The sequence below is a fragment of the Gobio gobio genome (assembly GCF_949357685.1).
Source record: "Gobio gobio genome assembly, chromosome: 22".
Taxonomy (NCBI): Eukaryota; Metazoa; Chordata; class Actinopteri; order Cypriniformes; family Gobionidae; genus Gobio; species Gobio gobio.
The window spans coordinates 20,970,851-20,984,105 of NC_137118.1; the positions used below are offsets into that span (position 1 = coordinate 20,970,851).

Sequence of the window (13,255 nt, forward strand, 5' to 3'; positions counted from 1 at the left end):
CACTTAACACTTCATTCTGCTTTACAGCCAGAGGCATTAAACCCCCTTAATTGAAGCTATTAAATATTTATTTGCCCTGTTTTATTATACAATAACAATTATAGTGGACATTGAGTCTTTCCATGGTATATGAATAATATGTTAATAGTACTAATAAGCATGACAACATTATATCTAGGATCCTAAGAGCAATAGAGGATGTTGGTTTTATTTTTTTCTGCTTGTCATGCCTGGCGGTGAATGTTTGCATTGCCTGGCCATATAAACCACAGGAAGAGTGGGAGCAAAAAGGTGGGACAGCAGCGGTAAACCTCATGACATCACAAGCTTCACAGCCATTGGCTGTTTCCAGAGGGAACAGGGTTTAAAAGCCAACCAGCAGCCATCTCTCACTAGCATCAAAACATTGCAAGATCTCATCTGATAAACGGGCCCTCAGTCTATCCTCTGACAGCCAAAGGACTTCACATTGCTCAAAGAGAAAGAGGTAAGTCACAATTAAACAATTCATTTGTTTTTTAGGATGTTGAGGTTAAAATCCGATTGTCATCAAAGGTTTCAGTATGCAGATGTTTAGAGAAGCTTGAGTACTCACTTGGAATGTATTTACTTGCTTGTAGTCTGGCGTTTATCTGTTCTAGCACATGAAGGACTTTTCATAGAACAGATTGGGATCATGTAGCCTATTTTAATTTTAATCATGTAGCTCATTTTAAATTCACAGAGCAGATGCAATTCTTGCAAAGTAAGCATCAACATGCAGTTCTTGTTCAGCCTCAATGCAAGTACAAGACTGAAGTTATGAAGACTTTTAATGATTCCAACCACAGTTTATTATAGGCAGAGATGATTAACATGAACTTGACAGACGAAAGAGGAAGTTGCGGCAATGGCACATAAAGGCCTTACTAATTTGTCAACTGACTCATTTATTCCAGCGACACAACCACTAAATTAAAGTTCCATGCAAAAGAATAATAATACTGGCTGACTGACAGTTGCCACCATTACTTCTGCCGGCAGCCTCAACAAAACGCTTCCACGCTTAGTGTTCTGTGCTGCATTTCACATTTGACGCCACAAATTTTAGGCCTTGGCTCACAGCAACGAAGATTCTAATGAGAAACTTAGTCTGGAGCCAGAGGCGTGCTATTTCTTGGGATTGTGGCTGCTACAGTCTACATATAACTTCTGGAATTATACACCAGAGGAGATCATTATAGGTATCGCTAAACACACGCTACCTCAACTTATACTTTATGCGATGTAGTTGTAGCTGAAAACAAATGTTTCATGGTGAGGACTTGCAGGAAGTTCTTTGGCATTTACCAACGTGATTCTGAGTGCCCTTAAAAGGCATGCTTCCTTCCGAGTAAATGCGTAAATACCAAAAATAGCCACTCTTGAGGCATTTTATGGTTAGAACGTTAAAGTAAAACACAGGCAATCCTCTGTGTAATACATTTCTTATTACCGTGCAGTAGTTGGCGTAAATTTGAATGACTTTTAACATATTTACATTTATAATGTCGAAATTGATGTTCTTTGTAACAGTGCATCTCTTTGTTTTTCTCCCTTTTTAGAGTATTTTGCACAAAAATGAAGACTCTTATTGTGTTAACGCTCCTCATCGCCACAGTCGTCTGCCTTCCTGTAAGTTCATAATTAACTGTGAAATCTTGACTTCAAAGTTTTACACTATGATTTTTGTATTATAATGCACATATTTTTTCCCAGGTCAAGCGCTCAGCTAGCAGTTCAGAGAGCTCAGAAGAACTTGTTGCTGTTCAACAGGCAAGTTTCTCATTTGATATGGGCAAAATGAACACAGTGTTGAAATGAATAATGTGCAGAAAACTAAACTGTTATTTTAACAAAACATCTGTCCTATACAGCCACCTCCTATTCTACGAAAAGATGCTGCTGATATGCTCGAGGTAGAACCTACGCAGGTAAAACACATCCTCTATAGCCTCTAAAAGCATCATTTTGTCTATAAGAGAAAAGTTAACCCCTTAAATTCTGTTATTTAATCACCCTTGTGCCATTTCTCTCGGTTGACTCAATATGGCCTGTATGACTCGTTCTCAAAATCAAACTGTTCTCGAGTCGCTGACTCACTGATTCGTTTGGAGTGGTTAAAGGGTTAGTTCCACCCAAGAATTTAAATTCTGTCATTAATTACTCACCCTCATAAGACTTTCATTCATTTTGAGAACACAAATGAAGATCTTTTAGATAAAATCTGAGAGTTTTCTGTCCCTCCATTGACAGCTTATGTAAGTCCCAGAAAGGTAGTAAAAAAATCATAAAAGTAATTAATGTGACTCCAGTGGTTTAAACTCAGTTTTATGAAGCGACGTGAGTGCTTTGTTTGCGCAGAAAAACACAATAAAGATATTTTTTTAATTGACTAAATATTCATCTCCAACGCACGTTCACGAGAGCACTACGACGCATGTGTGTTGTTGACACGAGAGCAGACGTTGTTCCTGTGAACACGTGTTGTAGATTAATATTTTGGACTATTTTTTGTGCAAACAAAGCACTCGTCAATTCATAAAACTGAGGTTAAACCATTCTTTCTGGGGCTTGAAAGTGGTTGAAGTGGTTGGCTGTCAATGCAGGGACAACAGAAAGCTCCTAGATTTGATCAAAAAGATCTTCATTTGTGTTCTGAAGAAAGTGATGAAAGTCTCACGGGTTTGGAACGACATGAGGGTGAGTAATTAATAACATGATTTTCATTTTTGGGTGAACTATCCCTTTAACAGCTCATTGTTCCTCAAAAAACAACAATATCGCTTTAGAACACTTGAAATTGAGTCGTTTGGACCACTTTTATTGATACTTTTTTTGGTGCTATTGCATTTTCAATGCATGGACTAATAGCCTAAATAGTTTAAAATGATCCACTGAAGAAAGAAAAGGCACACAGGTTTGTAAGGGTGAATAAATGATAGATGAACTAGAGTAATTTGAGTGAACTATTACTTTAATGTCAAAGTACTGATATCGACTAGCACCTTTGTGCTATTTAAGGATGTTGTAATAAGCATGTACATGAGCAATACAGTATTGTTTTATTAACGGCAAGGCATTTGGTTGTGTTTCAGACCACACCAGCAGAGTCCAATGAAAGCACAGACAGTGACGATGAAACTGAGGTAAATGAAGACTCATCCTCTGACCACATCACATACCCATCACACCCACAATAGCCAATAAAAGACATCAGGCACTAAAAATACCACTCTGTTGGTCTAGACGCATTGTAAGTGACCTTGCTGCGAGTCTCAGTACTGTTTCTTGCATTTGCTGGAGGCAGATGAGGAATTTGAAACAGATGAGAAGAAAGAGGAGAACATTTTCTTTCATGAACCATTGAAAGAACGAACCATTGCTCACAGTTGATAAACAATGGCAACCTTCCTGGAGCTCAAACAGGAGAGCATGTTACTAGCAACGCCAAGGTTCTGGTTCAATTCCCAGAGAAAGAAATAACTGATCAAATGTATGCTTTAAATGCAATGCGATTTGCTATGGATAAAAGTGTTTGTCAAGGAAAACTTAGTATCAAAATTGGTAATCATAGAAAAGTAAACAAAAAGGTCTTTAAATCTAGACCTGTGACCCATTTTGGGGTCTCAACTCACCCTTTGAGAGCCACTGGACTAAACAGTAGCCAAGAAAGGAGCTGACATTTATAATTATAAGAAGCAGGATTTTTGAACAATGACATTTCACAATGTGCTACCCAGCATGATGCTGCAAAAAATATAATCCACCATGCTAGCAGTAATTTTATACTGTCAATTATATAGTCCATTAACATATATTGTCCATTTAGACTGACTCCAGTGAATCTGCGGAAACTGAGACCACCGCAGTCCCATCCACAGTAGAGCCCTCGCTGGGCCCCATCATCAACACAGGCCGGGGAGACAGCATGGGCTACCCTAGCGACTACAAAAAATCCATCGTCTATGTGGACGCAAACGACTTTGATAAACTACCTTCCCCATACAAGTCCTACAGCAGTGACAAGTTGGGCGGCTTGACATTTGTGAGCAAGAAGACTTCTGCTTATGATGATCAGCACATCAATGATGTGGAGAAAGAGATTCAGCTACACAAGGTAAATAGAAAGGTTACTTTTTGTTTGTAAAAATGTGCCCATATGCAGGGTGGATAGTAGAAAAGGAAAATGTACATGTAAATGGATTCATGAAGGAATCGCTATATATATACAAAAAAGTTACATAGTGCAGTTTTAACGTTTGATACTTTGTCGTCCTAATTGGGATGGTTTATTCTTTGAATGAGCAAAAATACAGCTCTAATTAAATGATAAATTATTGGATAGTCAGGTACAACTAGACTAGTTTATCAGCTTTAAAGGGTTAGTTCACCCAAAAACGAAAATTCTGTCATTAATTACTTACCCGCATGTTGTTCGACACCCGTAAGACCTCCGTTCATCTTCGGAACACAAATGAAGGTATTTTGGTTGAAATCCGATGGCTCAGAAAGGCCTCCATTGGCACTGTACACTCTCAAGACCCGTAAAAGGTACTAAAGATGACGTTACAAAGTCCATTTCACTACAGTGGTTCTACAATAACTTTATGAAGTGACGAGAATAGTTTTTGTGCGCAAAAAAAACCTAAATAACGACTTATGGGAGGTCTTACGGGTGTCCAACGACATGAGGGTAATTAATTAATGACAGAATTTTCATTTTTGGGTGAACTTACCCTTTAAATTATGACTTTCAAAGTAGCTTCCCCAATGCTGATTAAAGTCGGCATGAAACTGAAGTTGTGTCTTCCCTGTTGTGACTTATATCCAAGGGAAACGGCCTCTGGAACAAGACAAAATGTACGGGGAGACTTGATTTTGTCCATGATGAATTGATTGGATGGTTGTGGTTTGCTATTGGTCGATCTCATGTGAGTGAGATCTCACCCTCGCGCCAGCAGTGTGTATAATCAGAGAAGAGATGAGCTGTGAAGGCAATATTATGTGAACGCAAAAACTTTTATAATGAATACTGCAATGTTCCAAAAAAATAAGAATTGATATTGATATTCATTTATGCAACAGACATGCATGATACCTCAAATTAACAACTGAATAATATAACCAAATGAGAATCACTTTGGTTTCTCAGGCTCTACAGGTGCATGATACTCTTCTGGAGGGGGAGGACACCAGCACCCCAGAGGTGGAGAACATGGAGCCAAACGATCGCCATTCTGCTCTAGGAAGCCACGAGATCGTTCCCGCTGGGAACCAAGAGACAGACAGCGAGGGAGCAAGTGCTGGCGTTACTACCGCCGACAGCGCAAGCGCCAGTGCCAGCCAGGAGGAAAATGAAAAGGAGTCAGATAGCAGCCCGAGCAGTGAGGAGACCACAGCCACGCCTGGAGCTGCAGACAACAATGATGAGTCCTCTCAGAGCACAGAAAGCCAGGAGAGCGATTCGGATGAGGAGACCACCCAGACCACCGATGCGTCCATCATAATCGCAAAGTAAACATTGTCAAGCACAAACCCTCAACGGGCTGTCGACACAAACGAATGCAAATGTATTAATTGTATGGTGCTTGGTGACTCACTCCACCTGATGTTAGTGTGAGTTAGACAACAAAAGGCAGAGCACAAAGACACGGTTCATACGAGTTCTTGAACTGCTGCTATGCAGTTTCATCTCAACAATGTCTTCCTGTTCATTGCACAATTATTTACAAACTTAATGTAAATGTAATTTTATACTGCTCTATGCAAGGAATGATCATTTATGAATAAATTTTGTCCTATATCAGTTATGCAGTGTTTCTTCATGCACAGAGAATACACAAGATAAAGTCATGTCTAAATATTACCAAAGCTACCTTAAAGAATTACAGATAAAAATCTAGTAAACCATTCAACATGGACAGAGTTTGCCTTTGGTTCAATTTTATACAGCACAATTTTTGGTGGTGCTAGTTGAGGCAAAAAATCCCATAGATTTAAGCCAAATAAAATATTTAAACCAGCCAGAAAAGTCAACCTGATACAGAAGTTGTGTCTTTTCTTCCCTATTGAAGATAGAAGTTAGAAGTATAAAAGTTTTGGGACACCCCTCCAGATCATGGAATTCATGTGTTTCAATCACTTCTATGGCCAAAGGTGTATATAATCAAGCACCTAGGCATGCAGACTGCTTCTACAAACATTTGTGGAAGAATGGGTCGCTCTCAGGAGCTCAGTGAATTCAAGCGTGGTACTGTGATAGGTTGCCACCTGTACAATAAGTCTATTCGTGAAATATCCTCACTACTAAATATTCCATGGTCAACTGTTAGTGGTATTATAACAAAGTGGAAGCAATTGGGAACAACAGCAACTCAGCCATGAAGTGGTAGGCCATGTAAAATCACAGAGTGGGGTCAGCGCATGCTGAGACATGGAATTGGTTTCCATGGTGTGGGGTTGTTATTCAGGGGTTGGGCTTGGCCCCTTAGTTCCAGTGAAAGGAACTCTTAATGTTTCAGCATACCAAGACATTTTGGACAATTTCATGCTCCCAACTTTGTGGGAACAGTTTGGGGATGGCCCCTTCCTGTTCCAACATGACTGCGCACCAGTGCACAAAGCAAGATCCATAAAGATGAGCGAGTTTGGTGTGGAGGAACTTGACTGGCCTGGACAGAGTCCTGACCTCAACTTGATAGAACACCTTTGGGATGAATTAGAGAAAAGACTGCGAGCCAGGCCTTCTTGTCCAACATCAGTGCCTGACCTAACAAATGTACTTTTAGAAGAATGGCCAAAAACATAAACACACTCCTGAACCTTGTGGAAAGCATTCCCAGAAGAGTTGAAGCTGTTATAGCTGCAAAGGGTGGGCCAACTCCATATTAAACCCTTTTAATGAATAGGATGTCATTAAAGTTCATGTGCATATAAAGGCAGAAGTCCCAAAACTTTTGGCAATATAGTATATATCCGAGTGGAACGGCTTCTCAAACAAGGAAAAATGTAGGGCGGGACATGATTTTGTCCATGAGGAATTGATTAGATGGTTGTGGTTTGTTATTGGTGGATCTCACAGGTTATTGTCCTGTCCTCGCACCGGTAATATTCTGCAATATTCTATTAACTCTTTCCCCGCCAGCGTTTTTGAAAAAAGTTGCCAGCAACCTACAGCTTTTTTGATCATTTTCACAAAATTTTCCGAACATTCCCCAGAATATTTTGTTGTATTTGAACGTGCAATATATCAAATTGGATCGAGATCCAGGGGTGGAGTTGGGGTAGGTTTAAGGTTGGGGTAGGTTACTGTAGTCTCAGCGTCAGACCGTTGTCTGAATGTCTGATGCCACACTTAACTGGAAACACTTCAAGATTTTTTAAGTTGTCATCTGGTTGTGTGAATTCTACAGGATGTCTGGGAGACATGTGTGCCGCTTTCTTTAACGGTCCGCCTGGAAACAAATGTTGACGCCAAATTCCCTTATAGAAGAAGAAAGGTGGCGTCGTGTTTGACTATGAGCGCTTACCAGGATCAACTAAATGCTGGATTTTTAAAAGTATGTGAAGTTTGCTGCTCTATTGTTGCAGTAATATAGCAAAGTACATAAAGTGGGAGGAGTTGGATCGGGATCCAACCCCACCCCCTGGATCTCATGTTCTGCAGTGAGGACCATCTCGTAATTTTTGTCAATGGTGGGGAAAGAGTGAAAAAATAAGAACTGTCCTTTTTTTGACTTGAAGGTCCCTTAAGATATTTACTCTGGAATTTCTGCAGTAATTATGACAGTTTACATAATTTTGTTTATTAAGAGAAACTTATGACTTGGTCCAGTAACACCCAAGCAATAACCTAGCATCTAAAAACATTCAAGCATGGCCTGACTTTGGCCTGACTTTCTAGCAACCACCCTGGACACTTTATAAACCACATATAAACTGCAGCCACTTTTGTAACATTTCCTTTGATAAACAACAGAAGAAAAAAAAGAAATAACTACTACAGTTACAGCAATGACTGTTTTGAATGCTGTGATGTACTGTGTCTAAATTACAAGTCTTACCTGGAGAGATGTCAAACTTTCTTTACTTCTAAAAATGCATCACTCAGCTGCGCCTTTCTTGTGCCAATGTCTTGATGTGTAGGCTTCAGACAAATATTTGTCAAACTTTGAAGTTTGAGTGAGTCTCTAGTGCTCTGTAATTAGCCTGCTCTGTGCGCACAGATAGTCTGAGCCGCTTCTTACAAAAATAAACACTATACTAAATAAAATGTCTAATTCTTTACCACAATTGACATTGGTGTTGACAAAGTAACAGCCTGGTGCACATAGGTTCTGCTCCACTAATGTGACGTTCTTCTCAATGAACAGTAAGTTTAATTACGTCTCAAATCACTGAGCTGTCATATCTAATCCCTCACCGTCTGGTTATGTTTGCAGACGCTTTCCATAATATAATTAACCTACCAGCAGAACCACACATTTTGATATGAGGCTTAGATATAAAATAATGCACTCTATAATTTGTTCAATGCTGGTGTATTCAAAAACTAACTTAACTAACTATTGCACATTGCAAACAAAACTGGATCGTTCAATATCTGGCAAGCACTGGCTGATTTTGGCTGACCTTATGCAACTTCTGAGATGTGCGAATGTGCTGACTACAAAAATATTGTGTCCTAAATTGCAATGCACTAAACTTGACCTTCCATTCCATTGTAACAATGATAAATGGATATCAATATAATTCCTGGTCCCCCGCTCACATGGTAATCTGACCAATACAATGAGGTCATAACGAAGTTGGATTTGCATGTTGTAACACGCAATGTGCTTCCGATCCCAAAAGGCCTTTTCATGATCACTCAGCAAATGCATCTTTTGACTTTCAGCTTAACCTGTAATCATGCTAAACAAATGCAATGTAGCATATGATGTAAATTGTTGAGATTAATTGAAGTTCTTTAATACCATAGGATGGAATATTGGGAGTAACATAATCATATAACTTTTTTAAGTAAATAGTAAAGTAACACATAACTTTTACTTTTACAACAAAATATTTGAGCTTCTTTAACAAAAATAAGTCACTCAAGTTACTTTGTTTTCGCATGTAATGACCTCCTGTCCACATGTTTATATTAAAAAACAAACAAGCAATCCAAGACCAGGTGAGAAAAAGTAACACAAAAGTAACCTAACACAGTACTTTCCAACTAAGTAACACAATTAGTTACTTTTTTGGAAATAAAGCAAAATTGTAACCCATTACTTTAAAAGTAACTTTTCCCATTTTTAACCTCACAAAAAATCTGAATTGTGCATTACTGAATAAGAAAAAAATCGTATATAGAAGGTTCCATGTCATTTATACTAATGCTATGGTAATACTACTACAACTACTGATAGTTGTAGAAATAATAATCATTTTGACTATTATTATTATTTAATTTGGTTACTGAAAAAGGTACAAGAAAAGTTACAGAACTCACATATTTATATTCTATGATGCTTTAATATGATATGAAATCATATTTTCTTACATCAGACAAAGTACTACCAATAATAAACCCCATTTAAAAACAATGATTTTTTTTCACTTAAAGTGCCCCATTATGCTGTTTTAAAGGTCCCGTTTTTCCTGTTTTTTTGAGGCTTTGATTGTGTTTACAGTGTGCAATATAACATGTGTTCATGTTTTGCGTGTAAAAAAACACAGTATTTTTCACACAATTTACTTATCTGTATACCGCTGTTTTCACTATCCTAAAAACGGCTTGAGGATTTCCTTATTCTATGAAGTCCCTCCTTCAGAAATACGTAACGAGTTCTGATTGTGCCAGCGGTTCCCGTGTTGTGATTCGACAGCAGCTTAGCGCACGTTGCCCGGAAAGGTCACGCCTCTTACCATAACGGGGAGATGAACACGCTCAAAGTACAGCGTCCCTGAAGGCCAAACAAAGGTGATTTGACTCTGGGATGAAAATAACAGCGTCTGGACCGGTCTCGACGACATGACGACAAACACTCTACGAGCGCAACACTTCCTCTTCTCCACGTGGGAGAGCAACAAGACCACGGCCCTTTTTTTGCGTATTCTTGTGGGCGGAGGTTAGTCAACAAACTGTTCTACTGACGTCATTAAAGCAGGATGTACAGGGATGTAGTCCAAACCGGCCGTTCGCTGTAGGCTTTGAAAGGGAACTTCTGCTAAATAAAATACCTTGCTTGGCATTGAACTTTGAGCTTTATCATTTTACAGGTATTATCTATGCTCTAACAGCAACATTACACACTAACTAAAGTTTGAAAAATGGGATCACGAAGAACAGGACCTTTAAAGCCTCTTAATTTTGTTTTGGGGTCTGTTAGTTTGTGGTCATTTTCTCATAATATACATTGCACATCACCATTTTCATTCACATAATTTGGATCTGAACAGTTCTGATACACAATAGCCTCATTCAGACTGTCAGTCCAAATCCGATTTTTATGCAAATCCGATCTACTGTTTGACTCTCCACACTGTGTATCGCAACTATTCAGATCCAATTTGTGTGTCATGCCGCTCTTTAATTTTCCGGAATATCTGCATTGGTTTCTATGGCATTTGATGGCATTTCTATGACGTTGCATTGGTAGGCATTAGCCAAAAACAGCAACAACAACCGCCCCATTGAGGGGTTTGCAATACAGATGTTATCTTATTTACAACATGACATTGTGTAGCCGCCGCGCGCAAGACTACTGCATCTTCTGAGGCTGGTATGTGTGGCTTTATTCCGCGCTGTCGTTTCCGCCGGTTCCAAAACATGTCTCCATTATATTGTCATTTTGTGCTCGACCAGCATCTTTGCAACAACACAACCTTGTTTCTGAAGCAAATTTCAGCATGTTTCCTATAACAACATCTGGTGTTTACATTTTACATGGCGTGAGAAAGTCACATAAACCACGCAAAATACGATCAGAGCAGTCAGACTGAAATGCGACGATTTGAATAGGATTTCAAACTACATATGAATGTTTTCTCGAAACGGATTTGTAAAAATGTGATGTGATGTAATTTTTGGACTTGGTAAATCTGATCTGATTTCAATCGGATATGCACAAAAATCGGATTTGCAAGGATGAATTGAGCAGGACGTTTCTCAGTTATACACTACTCAGTTTGACGTACATTATGAGATGTTGCAACTTTACTTCCTCACCATCAGCATTACAAAGTGTATGTCCATCCATAAACAGATGTGTATATTAAAAATATATTGTGGTGCACATACGAACTGTATCAATAGCAGAGCATACGTTAGCCCAGCACTAACGTGAATGACTGTTTTATAACATAAAACATTTGGCAAGGCAAGGCAAGGCAAGGCAAGTTTATTTATATAGCACATTTCATACACAGAGGCAATTCAAAGTGCTTTACAGAGAAATGGAATTAAAAGATTCATAAGAGAATAAAATAGAATATATATATATATATATATATATATATAATGTAATCCCTAACTGCCTGATTCTCTAAATTCGGGGTCAGGTTTACAATTTTACTCTTACAAGATCGCTCTCCTGTCTCTCAACCTCTTCCACCCAGACAGCCTTAACAAAATAATAAAATAAAAATAAAGAAAGGATAATTAAAACAGTTATGATAATAATTAAAATAAATAAAAACACGTTACAGGTATAAAACAATTAAAAGAGTAAAAAATAACGCTGGAGCACATCTGATCTCTTCAGGGCGCTGGTTCCAGTTGTGGCTGGCATAATAGCTAAAAGCAGACTCTCCTTGCTTTGAGTGAACCCTTGGCATTTCTAACTGACTTGATCCTGATGATCTGAGTGATCTGTTAGGTTTATATTCAGTGAGCATATCTGCAATGTATTGAGGTCCTAGGCCATTAAGTGATTTAAATACCAGTAATAATACTTTAAAATCGATCCTAAATGTAACTGGAAGCCAGTGTAAAGACTTGAGAACTGGTGTGATATGGTCATATTTTCTGGTTCTGCTCATTTCTGGTCACGCATTTGTAGAACAAATCTTGCTCCATCCTTTATCTTTACTCAAAGTAGTAAGAACAACAGACAATCGGCATTAATATACACAGTTTTAGTTAATTGTGGCCCACAGCTGATTAGCATTAACAGTAAGACAGTAATAATGAGTTAGCCGGTTAGCTGAAACTTACAAAAATAAAACACAAAACTACGTATTTTGAACACCCGATAGAAAATACATACATAAGGCAAGCTGGTCCAAATAAACTTGGTACCGACCCATTTTTCAAGAACAAGCATTTTGCGAATCCCACATAGAACTCCAAGATTTGAGAATTAGGACGCATTAGGATTCTAAATACAAACGACTCCTATAGGTGGTTCTGAGTCGATTCTTTCTTTTGGGAGACAATAACTGTATTTATTGTGCACTTTAGACTTTACAACTTTGCAGAACATTTACATTCACATAAAGCTATATTACACACTGCGTGAAAGGATATATTCGAAAAGCCATAATAGGGGCACTTTAAAACCATATTAGGATGCAGTTTTAATCTTAATTAGCTACATTATTCATTATTTATTAAGACCTTCATTATCAATGTAAACATTATGTTATACTGTAAACTAATCAGTTGTACACTGTTATTTGTACTTTCGTTTTGCATGAAAATACGATTACACAGCAATATTGCAAGTTATTAGCAATTATTATCACCCCTTATACAGTCTGTGGTGTCTTCTGTCATGGTGATTGAGGGTTTTGTTGTCTTGTCAGTGGTCGGCGGATTTGTTGTTCTTCTAGTTGGAGGGAATATGCTTGGCACAATAACTTCCTCAGAAGATTCAGATTCACTTGATTTAGACTCGCATGATTCAGATTTCTCAGATGACTTCGAATGTGAATCCTCCCTGGATGAATCATTTTCCTCTGAACTGGATCTCGAATCTGATGAATCAAATCCTCTGCGCAAAGGAAACTGAGAATTCAAAGAGTTGAATTGTTATTTTATTTTAATTATTAATAGTACTGTAGGCTTTTGAAAGAAAGCTATACAAGTAACTTTTATATATGTTAAAAAACCATAACAAAAAAAAAATGTAAAGGAAAACATATAACTGATACTTTTCTAAAATAAAAATAAAAAACAGTTTCAGAACAACTAATTAAATATTTAGAAATACATTGCTATTTGCACCCACAACAGTACGGTTTCAGA

At 38.1% G+C, this 13,255-nt stretch overlaps 1 protein-coding gene across 1 annotated transcript; it reads left to right on the forward strand.

The window, feature by feature from the left end:
* Positions 1–316: 316 nt before the first annotated feature.
* On the forward strand, positions 317–6,061 carry spp1 (secreted phosphoprotein 1). Its single transcript, XM_079803980.1, has 7 exons — positions 317–487; positions 1,584–1,653; positions 1,738–1,794; positions 1,896–1,952; positions 3,117–3,167; positions 3,851–4,138; positions 5,174–6,061. The coding sequence occupies exons 2-7, from the start codon at positions 1,600–1,602 to the stop codon at positions 5,537–5,539; spliced, it is 873 nt and encodes a 290-aa protein (XP_079660106.1). The 5' UTR covers positions 317–487; positions 1,584–1,599; the 3' UTR covers positions 5,540–6,061.
* The last annotated feature ends 7,194 nt before the right edge of the window (positions 6,062–13,255 follow it).